General features: G+C 39.9%; 1 protein-coding gene across 1 annotated transcript; it reads right to left on the bottom strand.

The window, feature by feature from the left end:
* Nucleotides 1-16,438: 16,438 nt before the first annotated feature.
* On the bottom strand, nucleotides 16,439-24,946 carry LOC128642105 (chymotrypsinogen 2). Its single transcript, XM_053694769.1, has 7 exons — nucleotides 24,858-24,946; nucleotides 24,281-24,384; nucleotides 22,983-23,062; nucleotides 20,584-20,662; nucleotides 19,182-19,365; nucleotides 18,216-18,349; nucleotides 16,439-16,654 (listed from the first exon to the last, which is right to left on the bottom strand). Exons 1-7 carry the CDS (start codon nucleotides 24,907-24,909, stop codon nucleotides 16,493-16,495), a joined length of 795 nt encoding a protein of 264 aa, XP_053550744.1. The 5' UTR covers nucleotides 24,910-24,946; the 3' UTR covers nucleotides 16,439-16,492.
* Between the last annotated feature and the right edge of the window lie 1,784 nt (nucleotides 24,947-26,730).

Raw genomic sequence — 26,730 nt, 5'->3', positions numbered from 1 at the left:
CAAAAAATGGCCCGTGTACAAGGGCTTTAGGACTAGTCCTATTATATAAAAGGCCGTGTGTTTGTCCGAAGCTATCATGCGCAGTAGAGACAGCATGAAAGTGGGCATGGCCGGGCGGGAGCGTGGGCGTGGCCGGACGGGAGTATGGGCGTGGTCAGGCATGGTGGGGCGTGGCCGGGCGCGGTTGGTTTGGCAGAAAGGGGAGAGAAATAGAAAGAGAGGGGGAGAGACAAAAATAGAGGGGGAAGAGCAGAAGAGAGGGGAGAGAGAAAGAGAGGGGGGAGATAGAGCAAAAGAGAGGGGGGGAGAGAGAAAAAGTGAGAGGGGGAGAGAGGGAAATAGAGGGGGGAGAGAGAGCAATAGAGAGGGGGAGAGAGAGAGCAAAAACAAAAATTATGCTTATCTGATAAATTTCTTTCTTTTGCGATGTACCGAGTCCACGGATTCATCCTTACTTGTGGGATATTGTCCATCCTGACAGGAAGTAGCAAAAAGAGCACCACAGCAGAGCTGTCTATATAGCTCCCCCCTTAACTCCACCCCCCAGTTATTCGACCGAAGGCCAAGGAAGAAAAGGAGAAACTATAAGGTGCAGAGGTGAAGTCACATAAAAAAATACTATCTGTCTTGAATAGACAGGGCAGGCCGTGGACTTGGTACATTGCAAAAGAAGGAAATTTATCAGGTAAGCATAAATTTTGTTTTCTTTTGCATGATGTACCGAGTCCACGGATTCATCCATACTTATGGGATACCAATACCAAAGCTTTAGGACACGGATGAAGGGAGGGACAAGACAGAAACCTAAATGAAAGGCACCACTGCTTGCAAAACCTTTCTCCCAAAAGTATCAAATTTGTAAAATTTTGAAAAGGTATGAAGCGAAGACCAAGTCACAGCCTTACAAATCTGTTCAACAGAAGCATAATTTTTAAAAGCCGATGTGGAAGATACCGCTCTAGTAGAATGAGCTGTAATCCTTTCAGGAGGATGATGCTTTTCAGCCAAAAGGAAAGAGAAGTCGCCGTAGCCTTTTGACCCCTACGCTTTCCAGAATAGACAACAAACAAAAGATGTTTGACGAAAATCTTTGGTTGCCTGCAAGTAAAATTTCAAAGCACGAACCACGTCCAAGTTGTGCAACAGACATTCCTTCTTACAAGAAGGATTATGACACAGAGAAGGAACAACAATTTCCTGATTGATATTCCTGTTAGTAACAACCTTAGGTAGGAACCCAGGCTTGGTACACAAAACCACCTTATCAGCATGGAACACAAGATAAGGTGAGTCACATTGTAATGCAGATAGTTCAGAAACTCTTCGAGCTGAAGAGATAGCAACTAGGAACAAAACTTTCCAAGATAAAAGCTTAATATCTATGGAATGCATGGGTTCAAACAGAAAACCCTGAAGAACTCTAAGAACTAAATTTAGACTCCATGGCGGAGCAACAGGTTTAAACACAGGCTTAGTTCTATCTAAAGCCTGACAAAAAGCCAGAACGTCTGGAACATATGCCAGACGCTTGTGCAACAAAATAGACACAGCAGATATCTGTCCCTTTAGGGAACAAGCTGACAATCCTTTATCCAATCCCTCTTGGAGAAAAGACAAAATCCTAGGAATCCTGATTTTACTCTAGGAGAAGTCTTTGGATTTGCACCAAAAAAGATATCTACCTATCTACCTTATGATAGATTTTCCTGGAAACAGGCTTTTGAGCCTGAATCAAGGTATTTATGACTGACTCAGAGAAACCCCGCTTTGATAGAATCAACCGTTCAATCTCCAAGCAGTCAGTTGCAGAGAAATTAGATTTGGATGCTTGAATGGACCTTGAATCAGAAGGTCCTGTCTCAATGGCAGAGACCATGGTGGAAGAGATGACATCATCATGTCCACCAGGTCTGCATACCAAGTCCTGCGTGGCCACGCAGGCACTATCAAAATCACTGATGCTCTCTCCTGTTTGATTCTGGCAATCAGACGTGGAAGGAGAGGGAAAGGTGGAAACACATAAGCCAGGTTGAACGACCAGGGCACTGCTAGAGCATCTATCAGTACAGCCTGTGGATCCCTTGACCTGGAGCCGTAACAAGGAAGTTTGGCGTTCTGACGAGACACCATCAGATCCAATTCTGGTGTGCCCCATAGCCGAACCAGCCACTAGTATGCTCAAGTTAGGTCTCACTCTTATCTCCACATGGACGGCAATATGGCCGTTCCTTAGTCAAACTGTGTGTAGGTTGTGGTTGTTGGGAGAATGCTCCTATTTGTCACTTCAGGTACTCTGTCAGTTACTGAACCTTTCAATACTGACCCACAAAGTATTAGCTGTAGCTTTCCAAGATCTAGGGCGATCCTGAGCGATCTTATTATGAAGTAAGGATATTATAGTAACAGAGCTCTCTTAGCTTGCGACCGCTCAAGTGCCTGGCTTGCTCCGCCCCAGATGAACTAATTTTATTACCCACTCTTCAGCCAGGAAGCTCCTTATATGGAAGTTCAAACCTGAGAGTACAATGTGATAAGGTTCATTTGAAGTGTGTATATTTGAGACATCCTGGTCTGTAATGTGTATTTGAGCAACTGGTCTGAGTCAAATTCTGATCTTACATTAGCCAGATTTTCACATATAAATTATTTCTCTACATCATATATGTATATGTATATGTGTTAATATATATATTACATAATGTCACTCACAAATTATCTGACAATATAGTATGTTTTTAATTAAAGGGAAATCATTTTTTAAAAAAAAAAAAGTAAATAAAAATGTTTGATTGTGCACAATAATAAAACCTTTGTATTTTTGGTGGGAAGGGAACCATGTTTCATATTTGGTGGAGTTGCCCATGTCTCCATCCACTTTGGAGGGAACTGGAGAACTTAGGAAATTAATTATTTGACACCCATTTCCCACTACGGGGCCAATTTATCAAGTGTTGGGCGGCATCACTAAATGCCGACAGCATACAATGTCGGCATTTAACATTGCACAAGCCATTTCTGGTGAAATGCTTGTGCAATGCCACCCCCTGCAGATTGGCTGCTAGCAGGAGGTGTCAGTCATCCCGATCATATCTGATCAGGATGATTGCTTCAGAGGTGGCGGATAAGTTAAGGAATAGCGGTCCTGGCGGCTCACGCGGAAACTGCTGCATTCACAGCTTGATAATTCGGCCCCATCATGTCATCTTAAACCAAAAACAGAAAGCTTAATGTAAGATTAGGCTGACTCTTTTTCAATATGCAGTTAAGAGTGCCAAGTCAGATACATTCTATTATCTAGTATGTTCTTTTTTTTGTTAAAAAAGGAGGAGTTAAAATAAAAAATAAAAAATTAAAACATTGATATCAAAGACTTGTATTAATGCCAGAGTTTAAGTTTCCAATAAAACAGTAGAACACATGGAAATTTCAAAATTAAATTCCCCCACCCCACATATCCTATTCTTTAAAAGGCCAAGTGTGTTTGTCCGAAGCTGTCATGAGCAGTAGAAACTACATGAGAACAAACACACCTGGCCTTCGAGAAGACTGACCTGGCTGGCATGACATCTGTAATGACCATGTGTGATGGGGAGGGGTCGGTTGGGCGTGACGTGGGCAGGGCTGGCCAGGGTGTGACGTGGGCAGGGCCGGTCGTGACATGGGCAGGGCCAGACGTGACATGGGCGTGGCCGGACGGGGCCGTGTGGATGTCAGAGAGAGCTCAAAAAAAGAGGGGCATAGAGAGAGAACTTAAAAAATAGGGGGGATAGAGGGAGCAAAAGAGGGGCGATAGAGGGAGAGCAAAAGAAAGGGGAGAGAGCAAAAGAGGGGAGATAGAGAGAGCAAAAGAGAGAGAGAAAGCAAAAGAGAGGGGGGAGAAAGGGGAGAGAGAGCAAAAGAGGGGAGAGAAAGAGAGCGCAAAAGGGGGGAGAGAGGGAGGAGAGATTGAGAAAAAGAGATGGGAGACAGAGAGAGCAAAAGAGAGGGAGGAGAGCACAAAAGACATGGGAGAGAGAGTGCAAAAGAGAGGGGGGAAAGAGAGGGGAGAGAGGGAGAGAAAAAGAGAGGGTAGAGAGAGAGCAAAAGAGAGGGTGAGAGAGAGCATAAGAGGGGAGAGAAAGAGAGTGCAAAAGAGGGGGGAGAGAGGGAGGAGAGAGAAAGAGCAAAAGAGAGGGGGAGAGCACAAAAGACAGAGGAGAGAGAGTGCAAAAGAGATGGGGGAAAGAGAGGGGAGATAGAGAGGGCGAGAAAAAGAGAGGGGAGAGAGAGAGAGCAAAAGAGAGGGTGATAGAGGGGGGAGAAAGGGAAGAGAGCAAAAGAGGGGAGAGAAAGAGAGCACAAAAGAGGGGGGAGAGAGGGAGGAGAGAGAGTGCAAAAGAGATGGGAGAGAGAGAGAGAGCAAAAGAGAGGGGGAGAGCACAAAAGACAGAGGAGAGAGAGTGCAAAATAGAGGAGGGAAAGAGAGATGAGAGGGAGAGAGAAAGAGCAAAAGTGAGAGTGAGAGACAGCATAAGAGAGGGGAGAGAGAGCAAAAGATGGGAGAGAAAGAGAGCACACAAGAGGGGGGAGAGAGGGAGGAGAGAGAACAAAAGAGATGGGAGAGAGAGCAAAAGAGAGGGGGGATAGAGAGAGCAAAACAGGGGGTATAGAGAGAGCAAAAGACAGGGAGAGAGACAGCAAAAGAGAGGGGGAGAGCAAAAGAAAGGGGATAGGGAGAGAGCAAAAGAAAGGGAGAGAGAGAGAGAGAAAAAAAAGAGAGGGAGAGAGACAGCAAAAGAGGGGGAGAGAGAGCAAAAGAGAGGGGAGAGAGCGCAAAAGAGAGGGTAGGGAAAGAGAGGGGAAAGAGAGAGCAAAAGAGAGGGGAGAGAGAGAGAGCGCAAAAGAGAGGGGGAGAGAGAGCAAAAGTGAGGGGCAGAGAGAGAGCATAAGAGAGGGGGAGAGAAAGAGCAAAAGAGAGGGGGAGAAAAAGAGCAAAAGAGAGGGGGAGAAAAAGAGCAAAAGAGAGGGGGAGAGAAAGAGCAAAAGAGAGGGTGAGAGACAGCATAAGAGAGGGGAGAGAGAGCAAAAGATGGGAGAGAAAGAGAGCACAAAAGAGGGGGGAGAGAGGGAGGAGAGAGAGCAAAAGAGATGGGAGAGAGAGCAAAAGAGGGGGGATAGAGAGAGCAAAAGACAGGGAGAGAGACAGCAAAAGAGAGGGGGAGAGCAAAAGAAAGGGGATGGGGAGAGAGCAAAAGAAAGGGAGAGAGAGAGAGAAAAAGAGAAGAAGAGAGACAGCAAAAGAGGGGGAGAGAGCACAAAAGAGAGGGTAGGGAAAGAGAGGGGAGAGAGAGAGCAAAAGAGAGGGAGAGAGTTCAAAATAGAGGGGGAGAAAAAGAGCAAAAGAGAGGGGTAGAGAAAGAGCAAAAGAGAGGGGGAGAGAAAGAGCAAAAGCGAGGGGGAGAGAGACAGCAAAAGCGAGGGGGAGAGAGACAGCAAAAGCAAGGGGGAAAGAGAGCAAAAGAAAGGGGAGAGAGAGAGAGAGCAAAAGAGAGGGGGGAGAGAGGGCAAAATAGAGGGGGAGAGAGAGCAAAAGAGGGGGGATAGAGAGATCAAAAGACAGAGAGAGAGATAGCAAAAGAGAGGGGGAGAGAACAAAAGAGATGAGGGAGAGAACAAAAGAAAGGCGGGAGAGAGAGAGCAAAAGAGAGGGAGAGAGAGAGCAAGAGCAAAAGAGAGGGGGATAGCACAAAAGAGGGGGGGAAGAGAGAGTACAAAAGAGAGGGAGGATAGCACAAAAGAGGGAAGGGAGAGAGAGCGCAAAAGAGGAGGTGGAAAAGAGAGGGGGGAGAGAGAGAAAAATAGAGAGGGGGGAGATAGAGAGCAGAAGAGGGGTAGAGAGAGAGCAAAAGAGAGGGGGGAGAGAGAGAGCAAGGGGTTGAACCACTGTACTGCAAAAAATGGCCCGTGTACACGGGCTTTAGGACTAGTCCTATTATATCAAAGGCTGTGTGTTTGTCCGAAGCTATCATGCGCAGTAGAGACAGCACGAAAGTGGGCATGGCCGGGCGGGAGCGTGGGCGTGGCCGGGCGAGAGGGTGGGTGTGGTCAGGCATGGTGGGGGGCGTGGCCGGGCACGGTTGGTGTGACAGAAAGGGGAGAGAAATAGAAAGAGAGGGGGAGAGACAAAAATAGAGGGGGAAGAGCAGAAGAGAGGGAAGAGAGAGAAAAAGAGAGGGGGGAGATAGAGCAAAAGAGGGGGGGGGACAGAGAGCAAAAGAGAGGGGGGGAGAGAGAAAAAGTGAGAAGGGGAGAGAGGGAAATAGAGGGGGGAGAGAGAGCAATAGAGAGGGGGAGAGAGAGAGCAAAAACAAAATTTATGCTTATCTGATAAATTTCTTTCTTTTGCGATGTACCGAGTCCACGGATTCATCCTTACTTGTGGGATATTGTCCTTCCTGACAGGAAGTAGCAAAGAGAGCACCACAGCAGAGCTGTCTATATAGCTCCCCCCTTAACTCCACCCCCCAATCATTTGACCAAAGGCCAAGGAAGAAAAGGAAAAACTATAAGGTGCAGAGGTGAAGTTACATAAAAAAATACTATCTGTCTTGAATAGACAGGGCGGGCCGTGGACTTGGACGTGGTACATCACAAAAGAAGGAAATTTATCAGGTAAGCATAAATTTTGTTTTCTTTTGCATGATGTACCGAGTCCACGGATTCATCCTTACTTATGGGATACCAATACCAAAGCTTTAGGACACGGATGAAGGGAGGGACAAGACAGAAACCTAAACGGAAGGCACCACTGCTTGCAAAACCTTTCTCCCAAAAGTATCAAATTTGTAAAATTTTGAAAAGGTATGAAGCGAAGACCAAGTCGCAGCCTTACAAATCTGTTCAACAGAAGCATAATTTTTAAAAGCCCATGTGGAAGAAACCGCTCTAGTAGAATGAGCTGTAATCCTTTCAGGAGGCTGCTGTCCAGCAGTCTCATAAGCCAAACGGATGATGCTTTTCAGCCAAAAGGAAAGAGAAGTCGCTGTAGCCTTTTGACCCCTACGCTTTCCAGAATAGACAACAAACAAAGAAGATGTTTGACGAAAATCTTTGGTTGCCTGCAAGTAAAATTTCAAAGCACGAACCAAGTCCAAGTTGTGCAACAGACATTCCTTCTTACAAGAAGGATTAGGACACAGAGAAGGAACAACAATTTCCTGATTGATATTCCTGTTAGTAACAACCTTAGGTAGGAACCCAGGCTTGGTACACAAAACCACCTTATCAGCATGGAACACAAGATAAGGTGAGTCACATTGTAATGCAGATAGTTCAGAAACTCTTCGAGCTGAAGAGATAGCAACTAGGAACAAAACTTTCCAAGATAAAAGCTTAATATCTATGGAATGCATGGGTTCAAACGGAAAACGCTGAAGAACTCTAAGAACTAAATTTTGACTCCATGGTGGAGCAACAGGTTTAAACACAAGCTTAATTCTATCTAAAGCCTGACAAAAAGTCCAAACGTCTGGAACATCTGCCAGACGCTTGTGCAACAAAATAGACAGAGCAGATATCTGTCCCTTTAGGGAACTAGCTGACAATCCTTTCTCCAATCACTCTTGGAGAAAAGACAAAATCCTAGGAATCCTGATTTTACTCTAGGAGAAGCCTTTGGATTCGCACCAAAAAAGATATCTATTCCATATCTTATGATAGATTTTCCTGGAAACAGGCTTTTGAGCCTGAATCAAGGTATTTATGACTGACTCAGAGAAACCCCGCTTTGATAGAATCAACCGTTCAATCTCCAAGCAGTCAGTTGCAGAGAAATTAGATTTGGATGCTTGAATGAACCTTGAATCAGAAGGTCCTGTCTCAATGGCAGAGACCATGGTGGAAGAGATGACATCATCATGTCCACCAGGTCTGCATACCAAGTCCTGCGTGGCCACGCAGGCACTATCAAAATCACTGATGCTCTCTCCTGTTTGATTCTGGCAATCAGACGTGGAAGGAGAGGGAAAGGTGGAAACACATAAGCCAGGTTGAACGACCAGGGCACTGCTAGAGCATCTATCCGTACAGCCTGAGGATCCCTTGACCTGGAGCCGTAACAAGGAAGTTTGGCCTTCTGACGAGACACCATCAGATCCAATTCTGGTGTGCCCCATAGCCGAACCAGCTGAGCAAACACCTCCGGATGGACTTCCCACTCCCCCGGATGAAAAGTCTGATGACTTAGAAAATCTTCCTCCCCGTTCTCTACACCTGGGATATAGATCGCTGACAGATGGCAAGAGTAAGCCTCTGCTCATTGGATTATCCTTGAGACCTCTATCATCACTAAGGAACTCTTTGTCCCGCCCTGATGATTGATATAAGCCACAGTCGTGATGTTGTCCGACTGAAACCTGATGAATCTGGCCAAAGCCAGCTGAGGCCATGCCTGGAGAGCATTGAATATCGCTCTTAATTCAAGAATATTTATCGGTAGGGGAGCCTCCTCCCGAATCCACAAACCCTGAGCTTTCAGGGAATTCCAGACTGCACCCCAGCCCAGAAGGCTGGCGTCTGTCATCACAATAACCAATTCTGGCCTGCGGAAACACATTCCCTGGGACAGATGATCCTGTGACAACTACCAAAGAAGAGAGTCTCTGGTCTCTTGATCCAGATTTATCTGAGGAGATAAATCTGCATAATCCCCATTCCACTGTTTGAGCATGCATAGTTGCAGTGGTCTGAGATGCAAGCGAGCAAACGGGACTATGTCCATTGCCGCTACCATTAGACCGATTACCTCCATACACTGAGCCACTGACTGCCGCAGAATGGAGTGAAGAGCTTGGCAGGTGGACAAAATCTTTTATTTTCTGACCTCCGTCAGAAATATTTTCATGTCCAAAATATCATCTAGTGGGGTCTCCATCTGAAGAGCCTCTTCTAGAGCCTCAAACCAAAAGGCAGCCGCAGTGGTTACAGGAACAATACACGATATAGGTTGAAGAAGAAAACCTTGAACAAAAATTTTCTTTAGGAGACCCTCTAATTTTTTATCCATAGGATCAATGAAAGCACAACTGTCTTGAATAGGTATAGTTGTACGCTTAGCCAGGGTAGAAATAGCTCCCTCCACCTTAGGGACCGTCTGCCATGAGTCCTTTATTTTGTCAGAAATGGGAAACATTTTCTCAAAAACAGGAGGGGGAGAGAACGGAATACCTGGTCTATCCCACTCCTTAGTAACAAAGTCCGAAATCCTCTTAGGGACCGGAAAAACATCAGTGTAAACAGTAACCTCTAAATATTTGTCCATTTTATACAATTTCTCTGGAACTACAATAGGGTCACAGTCATCCAGAGTCACTAAAACCTCCCTGAGCAATAAGCGGAGGTGTTCTAGCTTAAATTTAAATGCCGTCATAACTGAATCTGTCTGAGGGAACATCTTTCCTGAATCAGAAATCTCTCCCTCAGGCAGCAAATCCCTCATCCCTACTTCACAACATTGTGAGGGAATATCGGATACGGCCACTAAAGCGTCAGAAGGCTCAGCATTTGTTCTTAACCCAGAGCTACTGTGCTTCCCTTGCAACCCAGGCAGTTTAGATAAAACCTGAGTGAGGGTAGTATTCATAACTGAAGCCATATCTTGCAAGGTGAAAGAATTAGACACACTAGAAGTACTTGGCGTTGCTTGTGCGGGCGTTACTGGTTTTGACAGTTGGGAAGAACTAGATGGCAAAAATTGATTTCCTTCTGTCTGAGAATCATCTAATGCCAAACTTTTATAAGTCAAAATATGCTGTTTGCAATTTATAGACATATCAGTACAAGTGGGGCACATTCTAAGAGGGGGTCCCACAATGGCTTCTAAACAAACTGAGCAATGAGTTTCCTCAGTGTCAGACATGTTTAACAGACTAGTAATAAAGCAAGCAAGCTTGGAAAACACTTTATTTAATGAAAAAAACACAATTTGCAAAAACGGTACTGTGCCTTTAAGAGAAAAAAAAAGGCATACACAAACTGCAAAACAGGTTAAAATTGCTTCAATTTTTCCGAAATTTTAACAGTGTACCCACTAAGTTTTAGAAGGATTGTACCACAAGTTAATAAGCAATAAACCCCCATATGAAAAAAACAGATTCAAATTTGTCTAAAACCGGTTAAAAAACCCTATAAGCACCTTGCCACAGCTCTGCTGTGGCCCTACCTGCCCTTAGGAACGATAATATGGGGTTAAAGCTTCGAATAGGCACTCAGAAGATTAATAGGACCTCAGGAGAAGTTGCTTGCTGCTTGTCTGTATAACTAAATACAGGCCCCGCCCACCTCACTCGATGTTCTTGGGGCCTACACAAATTTAACAAACCTAGTTTGAAAACCATGTGGGTTATAACAACCCCAAAAAGCCAAATGACCCCTCAAGCAAACGTCCCATAAACATAAAAAACGTTACTCCCACAACACACAAACGTTTGTCCCAATTTTTCATAAACAAACTAAGGCCTAGATTTAGAGTTGGGCGGTAGACATCAAAACCAGCGTTAGAGGCTCCTAACGCTGGTTTTGGGCTACCGCCGGTATTTGGAGTCAGTCATTAAAGGGTCTAACGCTCACTTTCCAGCTGCGACTTTTCCAAACCGCAGATCCCCTTACGTCATTTGCGTATCCTATCTTTTCAATGGGATCTTTCTAACGCCGGTATTTAGAGTCTTGGCTGAACTGAGCGTTAGAAATCTAACGACAAAACTCCAGCCGCAGAAAAAAGTCAGTAGTTAAGAGCTTTCTGGGCTAACGCCGGTTTATAAAGCTCTTAATTACTGTGCTCTAAAGTACACTAACACCCATAAACTACCTATGTACCCCTAAACCGAGGTCCCCCCACATCGCCGCCACTCTATTAAATTTTTTTAACCCCTAATCTGCCGACCGCCACCTACGTTATACTTATGTACCCCTAATCTGCTGCCCCTAACACCGCCGACCCCTATATTATATTTATTAACCCCTAACCTGCCCCCCACAACGTCGCCGCCAGCTACCTACAATAATTAACCCCTAATCTGCCGACCGCCACCTACGTTATCCTTATGTACCCCTAATCTGCTGCCCCTAACACCGCCGACCCCTATATTATATTTATTAACCCCTAATCTGCCCCCCTCAACGTCGCCTCCACCTGCCTACACTTATTAACCCCTAATCTGCCGAGCGGATCTCACCGCTACTATAATAAAGTTATTAACCCCTAATCCGCCTCACTCCCGCCTCAATAACCCTATAATAAATAGTATTAACCCCTAATCTGCCCTCCCTAACATCGCCGACACCTAACTTCAATTATTAACCCCTAATCTGCCCTCCCTAACATCGCCGACACCTAACTTCAATTATTAACCCCTAATCTGCCAACTGAATCTCGCCGCTACTGTAATAAATGGATTAACCCCTAAAGCTAAGTCTAACCCTAACACCCCCCTAAGTTAAATATAATTTAAATCTAACGAAATAAATTAACTCTTATTAAATAAATTATTCCTATTTAAAGCTAAATACTTACCTGTAAAATAAACCCTAATATAGCTACAATATAAATTATAATTATATTATAGCTATTTTAGGATTTATATTTATTTTACAGGTAACTTTGTATTTATTTTAACCAGGTACAATAGCTATTAAATAGTTAAGAACTATTTAATAGCTAAAATAGTTAAAATAATTACAAAATTACCTGTAAAATAAATCCTAACCTAAGTTACAATTAAACCTAACACTACACTATCAATAAATTAATTAAATAAAATACCTACAATTACCTACAATTAAACCTAACACTACACTATCAATAAATTAATTAAATACAATATCTACAAATAAATACAATGAAATAAACTAACTAAAGTACAAAAAATAAAAAAGAACTAAGTTACAAAAAATAAAAAAATATTTACAAACATCAGAAAAATATTACAACAATTTTAAACTAATTACACCTACTCTAAGCCCCCTAATAAAATAACAAAGACCCCCAAAATAAAAAAATGCCCTACCCTATTCTAAATTACAAAAGTTCAAAGCTCTTTTACCTTACCAGCCCTGAACAGGGACCTTTGCGGGGCATGCCCCAAAGAATTCAGCTCTTTTGCCTGTAAAAAAAACACATACAATACCCCCCCAACATTACAACCCACCACCCACATACCCCTAATCTAACCCAAACCCCCCTTAAATAAACCTAACACTAAGCCCCTGAAGATCTTCCTACCTTATCTTCACCATACCAGGTTCACCGATCGATCCAGAAGAGCTCCTCCGATGTCTTGATCCAAGCCCAAGCGGGGGGCTGAAGATGTCCATGATCCGGCTGAAGTCTTCATCCAAGCGGGAGCTGAAGAGGTCCATGATCCGGCTGAAGTCTTCTATCAACGGCATCTTCAATCTTCTTTCTTCCGGATCCATGTTCATCCCGCCGACGCGGAACATCTATCTTCACCGACGACTTCCCGACGAATGACGGTTCCTTTAAGGGACGTCATCCAAGATGGCGTCCCTCGAATTCAGATTGGCTGATAGGATTCTATCAGCCAATCGGAATTAAGGTAGGAAAATTCTGATTGGCTGATGGAATCAGCCAATCAGAATCAAGTTCAATCCGATTGGCTGATCCTATCAGCCAATCAGATTGAGCTCACATTCTATTGGCTGATCGGAACAGCCAATAGAATGCGAGCTCAATCTGATTGGCTGATTAAATCAGCCAATCGGATTGAACTTGATTCTGATTGGCTGATTCCATCAGCCAATCAGAATTTTCCTACCTTAATTCCGATTGGCTGATAGAATCCTATCAGCCAATCGGAATTCGAGGGACGCCATCTTGGATGACATCCCTTAAAGGAACCGTCATTCGTCGGGAAGTCGTCGGTGAAGATGGATGTTCCGCGTCGGGAGGGGTGAACATGGATCTGGAAGAAAGAAGATTGAAGATGCCGTTGATAGAAGACTTCAGCCGGATCATGGACCTCTTCAGCTCCCGCTTGGATGAAGACTTCAGCCGGATCATGGACATCTTCAGCCCCCCGCTTGGGCTTGGATCAAGACATCGGAGGAGCTCTTCTGGATCGATCGGTGAACCTGGTATGGTGAAGATAAGGTAGGAAGATCTTCAGGGGCTTAGTGTTAGGTTTATTTAAGGGGGGTTTGGGTTAGATTAGGGGTATGTGGGTGGTAGGTTGTAATGTTGGGGGGGGGGTATTGTATGTGTTTTTTTTACAGGCAAAAGAGCTGAATTCTTTGAGGCATGCCCCTCAAAGGGCCCTGTTCAGGGCTGGTAAGGTAAAAGAGCTTTGAACTTTTGTAATTTAGAATAGGGTAGGGCATTTTTTTATTTTGGGGGTCTTTGTTATTTTATTAGGGGGCTTAGAGTAGGTGTAATTAGTTTAAAATTGTTGTAATATTTTTCTGATGTTTGTAAACATTTTTTAATTTTTTTGTAACTTAGTTCTTTTTTAATTTTTGTACTTTAGTTAGTTTATTTCATTGTATTTATTTGTAGGTATTTTATTTAATTAATTTATTGATAGTGTAGTGTTAGGTTTAATTGTAGGTAATTGTAGGTATTTTATTTAATTAATTTATTGATAGTGTAGTGTTAGGTTTAATTGTAACTTAGGTTAGGATTTATTTTACAGGTAATTTTGTAATTATTTTAACTATTTTAGCTATTAAATAGTTCTTAACTATTTAATAGCTATTGTACCTGGTTAAAATAAATACAACGTTACCTGTAAAATAAATATAAATCCTAAAATAGCTATAATATAATTATAATTTATATTGTAGCTATATTAGGGTTTATTTTACAGGTAAGTATTTAGCTTTAAATAGGAATAATTGATTTAATAAGAGTTAATTTATTTCGTTAGATTTAAATTATATTTAACATAGGGGGGTGTTAGTGTTAGGGTTAGACTTAGCTTTAGGTGTTAATACATTTATTACAGTAGCGGCGAGATTTGGTCGGCAGATTAGGGGTTAATAATTGAAGTTAGGTGTCGGCGATGTTAGGGAGGGCAGATTAGGGGTTAATACTATTTATTATAGGGTTATTGAGGCGGGAGTGAGGCGGATTAGGGGTTAATAACTTTATTATAATAGCGGTGCGGTCCGCTCGACAGATTAGGGGTTAATAAGTGTAGGTAGCTGGCGGCGACGTTCTGGGGGGCAGATTAGGGGTTAATAAATATAATATAGGGGTCAGCGGGGTTAGGGGCAGCAGATTAGGGGTACATAGCTATAATGTAGGTGGCGGTGTACGGAGCGGCAGATTAGGGGTTAATAATAATAAATGCAGGTGTCAGCAATAGCGGGGGCGGCAGATTAGGGGTTAATAAGCGTAAGGTTAGGGGTGTTTAGACTCGGGGTACATGTTAGAGTGTTAGGTGCAGACGTAGGAAGTGTTTCCCCATAGAAAACAATGGGGCTGCGTTAGGAGCTGAACGCGGCTTTTTTGCAGGTGTTAGGTTTTTTTTCAGCTCAAACAGCCCCATTGTTTTCTATGGGGGAATCGTGCACGTTTTTGAAGCTGGCCGCTTCCATAAGAACCGCTGGTATCTAGAGTTGCAGTGGCGTTAAATTATGCTCTACGTTCCCTTTTTGGAGCCTAACGAACTGAAAACCCAGCCATTCTGTGAACTCTAAATACCAGCGGTATTTAAAAGGTGCGTGGGAAAAAAAGCACGCGCATCTAACGCACCCCTTTGGCCGCAGAACTCTAAATCTAGGCAAAAGTGCCCAAAAAACTTAGCCCTTTATGCAAGATAGTAAAGCTTCTTTCACACTAGGATTACTGCTTACCCTTCCACTAATGGGGATACTGTCAGTCTTTCTGAGTTAACCCAGTCTCTGCAGAAAAATGACTGAACATACCTCATTGCTGTATAGCAAGAACCGTTCCTCACACTGAAGTTTTCCTGTACTCCTCAGCTTCTGTGGGAACAGCAGTGGACCTTAATTACAAATGCTAAGATCATCATCCTCCAGGCAGAAATCTTCATCTATGCCTGAGAGTAAATAGTACAACACCGGTACCATTTAAAAATAACAAACTCTTGATTGAAGATAAAATAAAAACTAACAGTTTAACACCTCTTCTCTTTACTCTTCCTGCTTAGAGCCAGCAAAGAGAATGACTGGGGGGTGGAGTTAAGGGGGGAGCTATATAGACAGCTCTACTGTGGTGCTCTCTTTGCTACTTCCTGTCAGGAAGGACAATATCCCACAAGTAAGGATGAATCCGTGGACTTTGTGCATCTTGCAAAAGAAAGAGAGGGATGGAGAGAGAGCAAAAGAGAGGGGAGAGAGACAGAGCAAAATAGAGGGGGGAAAGGGGGAGAGAGATAGAGCAAAAGAGAGGGATGAAGAAAAAGCAAAAGAGAGGGATGGAGAGAGAGAGCAAAAAAAAAGGAGAGAGAGAGAGCAAAAAAAAAAGGGGGGGAGAGCGCAAAAGAGAGGGGGGAGAGAGAGCGCAAAAGATAGGGGGAGAGAGAGAGAGCAGAAAAGAGAGGGGGAGAGAGAGCGCAAAAGAGAGGGGGATAGAGCACAAAAGAGAGGGGGAGAGAGAGTGCAAAAGAGAGGGGGAAAGAGAGCGCAAAAGAGAGGGGGAGAGAGCGCAAAAGAGAGGGGGAGAGAGAGCGCAAAAGAGAGAGAGAAGGCAAAAGAGAATGGGGAGAGAGAGTGCAAAAGAGAGGGGGAGCGAGAGAGCGCAAAAGAGAGGGGGAGCGAGAGAGCGCAAAAGAGAGGGGGAGAGAGAGAGCGCAAAAGAGAGGGGGAGAGAGAGAGCGCAAAAGAGAAGGGGAGAGAGAGCGCAAAAGAGAGAGAGAACGCAAAAGAGATGGGGAAGAGAGAGAGTGTAAAAGAGAGGGGGGAGTGAAAGCAAAATAGAGGGGGAGAGAGGGAGCAAAAGAGAGGGGGAGAGAGAGAGCAAAAGAGGGGTGGAGCTAGAGAGAGCACAAAAGAGAGGGGGAGAGAGCGCAAAAGAGAGGGAGAGAGAGAGCGCAAAAGAGAGGGGGAGAGAGTGCAAAAGAGAGGGGGAGAGAGAGAGCAAGGGGTGGGACCACTGTACTGCAAAAAACGGCCTGTGTGAACAGGCTTTAGGACTAGCACAATAATATATTATTCAATCAAAGAATTATAATTTCTGAATTTTTATGCGATAGATGATAGATAGATAGATAGATAGATAGATAGATAGATAGATAGATAGATAGATAGATAGATATATAGATAGATAGATGATAGATAGATAGATAGATAGATAGATAGATAGATAGATAGATAGATAGATAGATAGATGATAGATAGATAGATAGATAGATAGATAGATAGATAGATAGAGATAGAAAAAAACATTCCACTTGTGTTTTTAGAAGAAAAGAGCATGACAAAGTTTTAATGCAAGATACATTTATTTAAACAGACTTATTTCAGATGAACAAATAGATTAGTTATTAACAACAATCTGGTCAATAAAGTCCCTGAGAGCTGTGACTCTGGCATATACTCCAGGAGATGATGGGGAGCAAGTGCCACTTCCCCAGGACACAATACCAACTAAAGTCCACGCATTATCCTTCTGACAAACCAATGGTCCACCAGAATCACCCTAAAAGAGACAGAGAAGAAATGAATGACTGGATTTGTATCCACAGACTTTTATCTGTTTATAAAATAGCTATTCAGTATATACAGAAAACAGCCAGTACCTGGAGGTTGGGCAAGACATATTTTTAAATGTAAAATCATGTATCACGTTTTACTAATATCATGTCTGATTCTCACACCTTTTGATTACAAAACTCTGGCAAGATAATCTAAGAAGTCTATGCAGGTTCTGAATTTTCAGGGGAGACACATACATAGCAAATTAACATTCAAGAAATCCCCCCAAAAATTGAGACACCATAAAGCCACAAGCCGGGAGGGAAAGCTTTGACAACCATATTCACAATGCTAATGGATATCTATGTATTTGGCTGTGTATTCTGTATGTGGCTTTGTAGGAATCTATATAGGATCATAATATGAGTGCATTGTGTGTGTTTTTGTGTAATTTGTGCATCTACAAGGCTATCTATATGTTTTGTGTGTATAAATGTGTTTTATTTAGTACTTTGTATGTACATGTGTATTACGTGTGTAACTATATGTATATTAATTACCTCTATGCAGATATGTCTATAGTGACTGTATTTGTGTATTTGTCTATAACTGCCCTTACTATTGCTCATATGTACTTTTATCTATGATGTGATGGAAAAAATAACCAAAATGGAGCAACACTAATTATGTGTGAAATGCATCTTTTTTTTTTTTTTTTTTAAATGGTCAGTGGTCAAGCACATAGAGCCCAACTCTTGAAACTCTATCTTCTAGTAAGATTATATAAGAAGTCTCATCAATACAATGAGGTACCTCAGATAATTTTAGAAAGGCAAATGATAGTTTGAGAGCTGTTTATCTCACTATGCAGGTGCTGGATGTGAAGGAGAGACACATATACGTCACAATATAATGCTCAACAAAAAAATGTGTGATTTATTTTCATGCCAGTGAGTTTTGCTAATCAGCCATAGACATGTCTGATGGTTTACATGTATAATAAACCAGTAGACAAATGTTACAGCTAGTGGAGCCGCAAGCTTTGATTAGATAGTGTTGTCCTACAGTGCCGTAGCATTTTAAATTATTGTCTGGAGAAATTTGCAGTGTCCGCAAGTAGTTTGCTTTTACAGGCTGTATTCATCTATCATGGTCTACTGAATGATACATACCTCATTCATTAAAGGGACATGGAAGTAAAAATTAAAAGTTTATGATTCAGATAGAGCAATAAAAAAACACTCCTTCTCTCTGTATCCTTTGTTGATAATTAGCTTTCCATAAAAACATAATGAGATATGCTTTAGAGCTTGTAAGTATATTGAGAAATAAAGTTCTCATCACACATGCACACTCCTGATCTTACTAGTATACTGTCCTGAAAATAAGATACATTTCAACAAAGATTACCAAGAGAAAGAGGTTTTTTTAATGTTAAGCTGAAATATATTCTTTCTTAATCATGAAGGTTTCATTTCAAATGATATGTCCCTTTAATATTGATTAGAGTCTTCTCCAAAAGACCAGATAGGATCACTTGGTACAGGGTATTACAAGGAACTTACCATGCAAGATGAGGCTCCAGCAGCTCCTGCGCAGATCATAACATCAGCAATTTTGTTGCCCCAATATGTCTTGCATTCAGTGTTGGTTAAGAGAGGGAGAACTGCCTGCTGAAGTCTTGCAGGTGTTTGATTAGCTAAGATAAGGGGAACATTTGTTAAACATACGTATATTTAAGAGTAATTGTTTGTAGATTAAAAGGTAAAACAATCAGTTATATTTCTTAGTAGAGGATTCCTGCTATTTACTAATATATACTATTGTCAGTGACGTGTTAGGCACTTTTTTGCTGCTTGCAAAGTGTACTATTGACAGTTATACATTTATTGTCTTAGTCCATCCAAAGACCACAAAGCTAGGTCTCAGTCAAGCCACACAAATGAATTGCTACACAAAAATTTGATAAAATACTTTTGAAATTAATCTGTGTTCTTTCTATAAAAAGGAATACCAAAGACAGGAACAAACTGGTAGTTGCTATCTATAAGATGCTGAAAAAGGAATTTTGTGGTTTAATGTGTTGGCGGAAGGTTTACCTACCTATTCAGAGTGGACTGTCACATCTTCCATAAAGTCCCTAACTTACGTGCAAGGCTAGTTCTCCAAACCAAAATGCTCTTTCTCCCTGAAAACCCCAGCCCAACAATCACCTCACTGTATAGTGTGAACAATTGCTTTTAGATTGTAAGCTCTCTAGGGAGCAAATCATTTAATCATTCTGTCTCTGATTATATATCCATGTTCCTACTGTCCTGTTATTATTTTCTTCATGAAGATGTCTTTAAAATGATGATGTATTACAAATAGATATTACTAATAAATATTACAGTACAAGAGTGAAGTGTTTTTTCACTAAACTATGACATCTAATTAACAGTATGTATTTGGCCCATGACTTTTTCAATCTCAAAACAAGAGCAGTTAAGAGAATAAGACTGAAGCCCCCTCACAACCATAACTGATCTTACCAGTGGAGTCTGTCAATCCCCATCCGGTAGTGACACATCTCATCCCACCACTGAAGTTGTCTGTGGTCTCAGCCAGGCACACAGGGGACACAGTAGCATCTTTTATGTTAGCTTTGGAGTCAAGTTTAATCAAGGTAATATCATTCTTGATAGTAAACATATTGAACTGTTTGTGCTTAAATACCTAAAAAAACAATAAAAAAAAGAAAGATGAGATTCAAGGATTGCTATTTTTCTATTTTATAGGTTTGTATCAATATGGATTTTTCTAAGTATCCTTCAGATTGTGTATACTAAGTATGGTTTTTTACAAAGTCCAACACCGTAAGAGGCTTTTCAAATTTACAATCTAAGCAGATATTTTTAAATTAAGACACAACAAGTAAATAAGGATAATACACTAGATCAGACTGTATATGAGTGGGTAGTGACATACAGTATGTGTTATGTATCTTAGAGCTAGGCATTTATAAATGAGGAATGCAGAGTGTTGTACAATAATTTATGAAAACAATCCTGTCATTTATTTGAATGGATTGTAAATGCAAATTAGAAGTTATGTAAAACTGTATCTTCATATCTAAGGATAATATTCAAATAAATAATGCAATTTTACTTTATCTAAATGTATGTGTTCCCAAACTAAATGACATTTGCTGACCAATTATAATCATCTACATTTGGATTTGGCATGAGTGTGCATTGTAGTTAAAAAGTGCAGAAGGAGATAGCTGTCCCTTTAACTGTAGGAACTATAAATGTTATTTCACTGTGTTTCTAGATAAATAAGTGGATGGGATTATTTGCAGGAAATTAAGTGATTGGGCCCCTGTTTCCACGCAAGCCTTCAGACTCGCCGATAACAGTAGTTATGAATCAGCAGTCTAAAGACCGCTGCTCCATAACTTGTTCGCTGCCTCTGAGGCTGCGGTCTTCAATCCGCCCGATCCTATATGATTGGCCTTATTGACACCCCTACTAGCAGCCGATTGGCCGGTTAATCTGCATTGGGCGGCATTGCACAAGCAGTTCACCAGAACTGCTTGTGCAATGATAAATGCCAACAGCGTATGCTGTCTGCATTTATCGATGTGCGGCGGACATGATCGCTACAGTAAATCGGCCCCTTTGTGTCTTAATCAGAAGACTTTGCAGTAGATTTCCAGGTGAGGTATATTAAGCAATTTTCCTCATTTTTAAAATGTTCATTATTACATAGACCAAAGGGTGCAAGGGGAATGCATTCACTTGATTTCTCCTGCTTGTGAACATGGAGTCATGAAAATATAACATTAAGGAAATAAATGACCTAACATTACAATTTCTATTGGTATTAAAAGATTGCAAAACAGTTCAATACTAATCTTTATTATAAGAAATATGATGCTAGATGTTTATTTACCTGGGCAACTTTCTTAACTTGAACTGCTTCCTCGTTAGAGCTTTGATCAAATTCACCCAAAACAACACGGTGGGATGTCCTAGAAATAGATAATAAGAACAACAAGGTGTTGGGTGGTTCAGTCATCCAAAAAGGGCCTTATATAAAAGAAAGACAATGCAGCATTAGTATATATTTAAGCTTTAACCCCTTGACCAAAGTTCTAAACAGGAAATGTTCAGTCATAAAGGATAGTATTTAATTGATGTAACTAATGATGTTGTTATTACTTTGCCTGTTAGTTAAATGGTCAGAAATAATCATTATGATCCCATGTTGCTTACTTTAACAAAATGTTGTATTAACATCCTTTATTTTCCTTTGCAAAGTAAATAAGATGGTCATACACTTTACGGATTAGATTGAATTATGCTGAGGGGGTTGGGTTAATCACAGAGTTTATTTTGTTAAGGGGAAAAGGGAATCAGTTTGCATTTAGGATCAATTGTGCTGGGGTTTAATTACTTTAAAGGTACAGAAGTTGTGGTTAGGGTTAAATTGATGTGTTGGGGTTGCCGTGTTAAAGGAAAATAATAATTTATGTATCCTCTGCACTGATCTGTATATCAATAATAGCTAAAGCTTTTAGAAAAAAAGAGAGGAGCTAGTGACAGCTTCATGTGGGGATATGATGAGAGATGTTACTTAGACTTCCTAACTATCATGCTACCTGAGCTGTTAGACTTTTGATGCTGCTTAAAGGGACAGGAAATCCAATTTTTTTGGTGTGGTTCAGATAGATCATGCAATATTAAACAACATTTAAATGTACTTCTATTATCTAATTTGCTTCATTCTTTAGATATGCTTTGTTGAAGAAATAGAAATACACAGGTAGAGCCAATCATGTGATGCATCTATCTGTAGCCTCCAATCAGCAATTACTGATTCTATTCAGAAATGTTTTTTAACAAAGGATATCAAGAGAATTAAGCAAATTAGCTATTATAAGTAAATTGGAAAGTTGCTTAAAATGACATGTTCTTTTTAAAACATAAAAGAAAAAAATGTGGGTTTCATGTCCCTTTTAGTATGATGACCCATACTTGTAGCAACAGATCTACAATGTTATTGTGCCAATGCTGCTATTATTAGTGGGACACACATGATCTATACTTCAGTATGCAATAAATTAAAGTTAAAATATGCATACATTTAACATGTGTACCAGTAGATCACAGTGACAGACAATATTAAAAAGTAGATCCAATCTCATTAAAGTCTAGGAACCGTAGTTTTATACCATTTACCTTTTCCAATCCCCTCCTACAGTAACATTTGGCATAATTGTCTGCCATGTATACTGTGCATGCATATTATTGATAGACATGCAAATTAATTGCATGACAAATTGCTCTGAATTTTCAAGGCAGTGCTGAGTAATAAAGAGGGAAAAAGACATAAGAAGTTGGGGATAAAACATAGGTTAGAATATGCAATAGAAAATAAGGTTTACCACCCTTACCCTCCCCCCCCCCCACTTCTCATATTTAGCTTTGTGATCAACTTTTTTTGCACCCCCATATGTAATAGTCTAGGACTCTTAATTCCAAAACAAAATCTTTGGGCTTTCTTGTGGCAAACTGATTCAGTATTCCAGTTAAACCAGTAAGAGACTAGTCTAGCAACATTTTTGTGGTGCCAAAAATGTTGTCCCTACTTGATGCTTTATACTGTCTTAAGAAAATTCAACAAACTAAGATGAAGCATGCACCAGCACATGTAATTTTTAATGGAGGTTTCTCCATATGATAACATAATTTCAATATTTGACAACACTTATTTTCATTAAAAGATCTTTATTGATGTAATTATTTAAAATGATGGAATTGCATGGTAGAAAATATGGGGTTTCTATTCTATTATATTCCCATTAATATGTCATATTAGAGGAGGTTGGCATAGTAGCAGCTACCCAGGGGTGTCCAAACTTTGCTCTCCAGAGGTTTTGGAACTACATTTCCCATGATGCTCAGCTAGATAAAATGCTGGCTGAGCATCATCGGAAATGTAGTTCCAAAACCTCTGGAGAGCAAAGTTTGGACACCCCTGAGACAGGAACAACCTTTCAGATGGGCTGGGTTATCTCTATCTTTCTTCCACCCCCAATGGGGGAAGGATGTTTACTACTATGTTTTGCTTACACAGCTTTTCTATAGCCAGTACCACAGCATTCATGTTTTCAGCATAGATGGTGGTTCCAATATGCAAAAAATATATTTCAAAGGACAAAATAAAAGTAAAGGAGCTATTTGTAAACAATTTAATACACAGGTAAAATAGATCACTAGGAACACATTAAAGGGGAGTCAGTCTACAGTACAAGGTCCCTTTAATTTATAGAAAGATGTAAAGCTCACCTGACATTACAGTGTGCTGCTGTAACAACCCATTCAGGACTGATGAGAGATCCGCCACAGAAATGAAATCCAGTGCTATCCTGAATAATGTACACAAAGTTCCACATTGTATTGTTAAGATATACACAACTTTAGCAAAAATGATTTAATAAAACATAGATGGAGGCCCACACAGAGATAGGCTGCAATGTTCATGCTTATTAGTAAGTAAAATACTGTGAGGTAAATCCCTGACATTTGTAGAAACAACATATTCTAACATTATGCTTCATGACTTTTGTGAATTGGAATACATATTATGTAGATTTTTTTCTTCAGAATAATACAAACTTAATCTACTAATAGACAATAATTGCAGTGCTACAAGCTACTATACAGTCATAACATGATCTATTATATTGCTCAGTATCAAATTATTTTACCACCACACACTGCACTTTCTGTTGAACCATGTAACTACCTTCATTTATTTCTCAATAAAGATTGTAAAAAAAATGCTGTAAAATATATTTTTTTAAATATTTGTTTTTACATAATCACATCTATCCAAACTTATTTACACAAGAAAATATTCTAAATTATTTCTTAATAAAAATAAATATTTTTATGTTAATAACAAAAAGTGGATTACAATAATACTTTAGTGAACTAATTAAATACAAATATATTAAACGTTCAATATGACTCTCTTCATCAGAAATCCTGGCTGCAAATTTCAGGTACTTAATTCTGTTATTTTCACATTAACATTTCCTCCTAGTTTATTATGCCCATTATCTACAGGATTGTAATTGTTAATATTTTCAAGTATCAAGCTATGAATAGATACAGAACATATTTATTATTACATTACAGTAGTGGCAGCAGTTGAAGAGACAGAGAGATGTGAGTATAAATAAGTAATAGAAAAAAAGTTGTAGAATAGTACTTATATTTGTAACAGAGGAAAGATAATTGGATTTGTTTGGACATCAATGTTATTTTTAGGGGGTCATGAAAGAGTTGCTTATAGACAAGCAAAACTCCATTGCCTTAGTTGATAAAAATATATTTAATGTTATGCCTCTGGATATAGCTTTACTAGACTTTTCCTAATCCAAAAATATTACTGTATTATGACCCTTTAGTGTCTGATATTGTGAAACAAAACTGTTTCACATTCACACATTTTAGGAAATCTATAAGTTAAGCTTATTTATCTTTGCCTATAATACAATATATATAGTCTACAGGGTGCCTTTGGTACAGCTGTTGTATTAGCATTTCATTTTATTCCATAGAATGTATGAGGTTCTGACCTGCAGAGAGACTTGCCATGGCCAAGAGCCAGGAATTGCCTCTTCACCATTCACAATGCGAGAATAACCAGTGAGGACAGGTTCTATCGCAGGAACACCACACCCTAAGATAGAAGCATATAGTATATCAACATTATTTATTAGTAATACCATTTTGATATCAAGAACAATGATTACAAATATATTTTATCTCTAAATCATTTATCAACCCAGAATCTTTATTAATAGGTTTAGATACAGTAAAAACATGCAAACGTTGTGTTTAATATAACAGTGGTGTCCATAGACTCCTTAATGTGGCCTCATTTAGATTTTAGTCAACATTAGGAAGATGTATGATTTTATTCTCCACACAAATGTATCAAGGACATTCCACAGAGAATCATAGTTCAAAAAATATTTTCCATAGCCACACAAATTTATGAAAAACATCCTGTATATACAGGTTATTCTTTAGAACTATTATTTATGGATAGCCCCATATTATTATTAGATATACCCTATATATCAATACATATTAAACATATATAGCTATATAAATATATTTCTATCTGTAATATACCCTTTGTACGCTTACCATAGGTTGCACCCAGAAGGGCAGTGAAGGACAGGAGCCAGAGGAAAGCCATTCTTGTTCAGTAAATGTCTGAGACCCCCAGATAGCTGGTGAAGCTTTATATACAAATGGATCTCCAGTGGGAGGATAATAATCTTTATACTAAGGACATGCCCAAAAAGAAAGTGCCATCTGGTTATCTTGAGTCCTTGGGCAAACATCAGTCTTGGCTCTTTTACAGTACAATGGCCCAGTGGTAAAGAGATATACTGTAACATTAAACCCAAGCCAAGAAAGGTCAATAAACAGAATTATGGGAGTAAAGCAGATGTTAAAATAAGCTTTACTATTGCCAACTACAAGAGTAGATGATGTTACATATTCATTTTGCCTAGCTTGTTTAGTTGTTAAACAAATAGGGCTAGATTATGAGTGGCACGTTAACAGTTGCGTGCAAGCGAAAATGGGTTTATCACGGCTGTTTGTACGCATCAGGTTTTTCCTCATATTAAAGTTGAAACTTAACGCCATTGCTTGAGCACAATTCAAGTTAACACGCGGTCGGGTTAATGTGACCTCAGAGCTCTGGTTAACTATTTCACAAAACACATTAAAATTAAATCACAAAGTAAAATTACAATCATAGTAACACCATCCAATAAAATTAATTAAAAAACAATATTGCACACAAAAATTATAAGGGCTAAAAAATATGAGGTCTCGGGTGTTAGAAAAAAAAAAAAGTCAGGCTAAGGGCTTTAACATAGAGATACAAACATTCATGTCTAAAGATGTATATGTATGTATGATATATATATATATATGTGTGTGTGTGTATATGTATTTATATGTGTATATATGAATTTACAGACATATACACATATAAACAGATAAATACATATGTACACATACAGTATATAGACATATAAAAGTGCATTTATTTACAAATGCATTGGAGCCCTTTGCAGTTAAGTAGATGAAAACATTTATAAGCATATTTATGCAATATTCATATTTATTAAAGGTTTTAGGTATGTATTAACTGTAAATATTTCACATTCCAATTTTCTGCACATAGGGGAATATGTTCTATGTATTTATAAATAGATATTCCTATACATATCTGTATATATCTATATATATATATATATAATTAATTGAATACCAGCTAAAGGTATTAATCTATTTGCTAGTAAGTAATAAATGGATCCCGTTAATGTATTAGTGATCCATTTAGTGTCCGGTAATCTAGTATATTAATATTCCCAAAAAACTAGACATTATAGTAGATTATAGCCAGCACAAACCTATTTTAAGCTAGTAACTCCAAATACAGTGTCATAAATGAACAAGTCACTCCCAAGGTCGAAAGCAAAAGTATGCTTTATAAATCACTAGAGCAATATCATTGACAAATTGTGTTAATAAACAGTTAAGAGCATGCATAATGCAAGGTGGGGTACCCCAATGCTAGACAGTGTTAATAGATTTCACAAGATGGTAAATATAGTTCTCTTTAAATATATAGCATTCACAGGGTTAAACTATACATGAACAAATGTCCATGTATAGTTACTTTGTACTTACAATAATACACATTCATGGTATATAATGTCAAATGAGAGATCCATCTTATAAGTGTAGTTGTGTAATGTTTACCATAACTTGGCCCGTTAAAGGTATCCTCTTTCCTTAAGGCACTGCAAACCAGAGAGTCACAATTGAATCAACTTAGCTCACCGGATCACTTTTCCAATCCTCCCAGAGTGCTCTCCTGCAGTAATTCACCAGACCTGGTCTGTCGGGGATTTAGCGTGCCTGCCCGCAGATCCTTTTACAGCAGTCGGCTGTCCGTGCCGTCAACCTGATTAGTTGGATACTGCTAGCGCATCCT

This window comes from Bombina bombina, chromosome 1 (genome assembly GCF_027579735.1).
Source record: "Bombina bombina isolate aBomBom1 chromosome 1, aBomBom1.pri, whole genome shotgun sequence".
NCBI classification, from domain to species: domain Eukaryota; kingdom Metazoa; phylum Chordata; class Amphibia; order Anura; family Bombinatoridae; genus Bombina; species Bombina bombina.
Note: the sequence above shows the minus strand (reverse complement) of the source record. Positions and strands in the feature narration are given on the sequence as shown.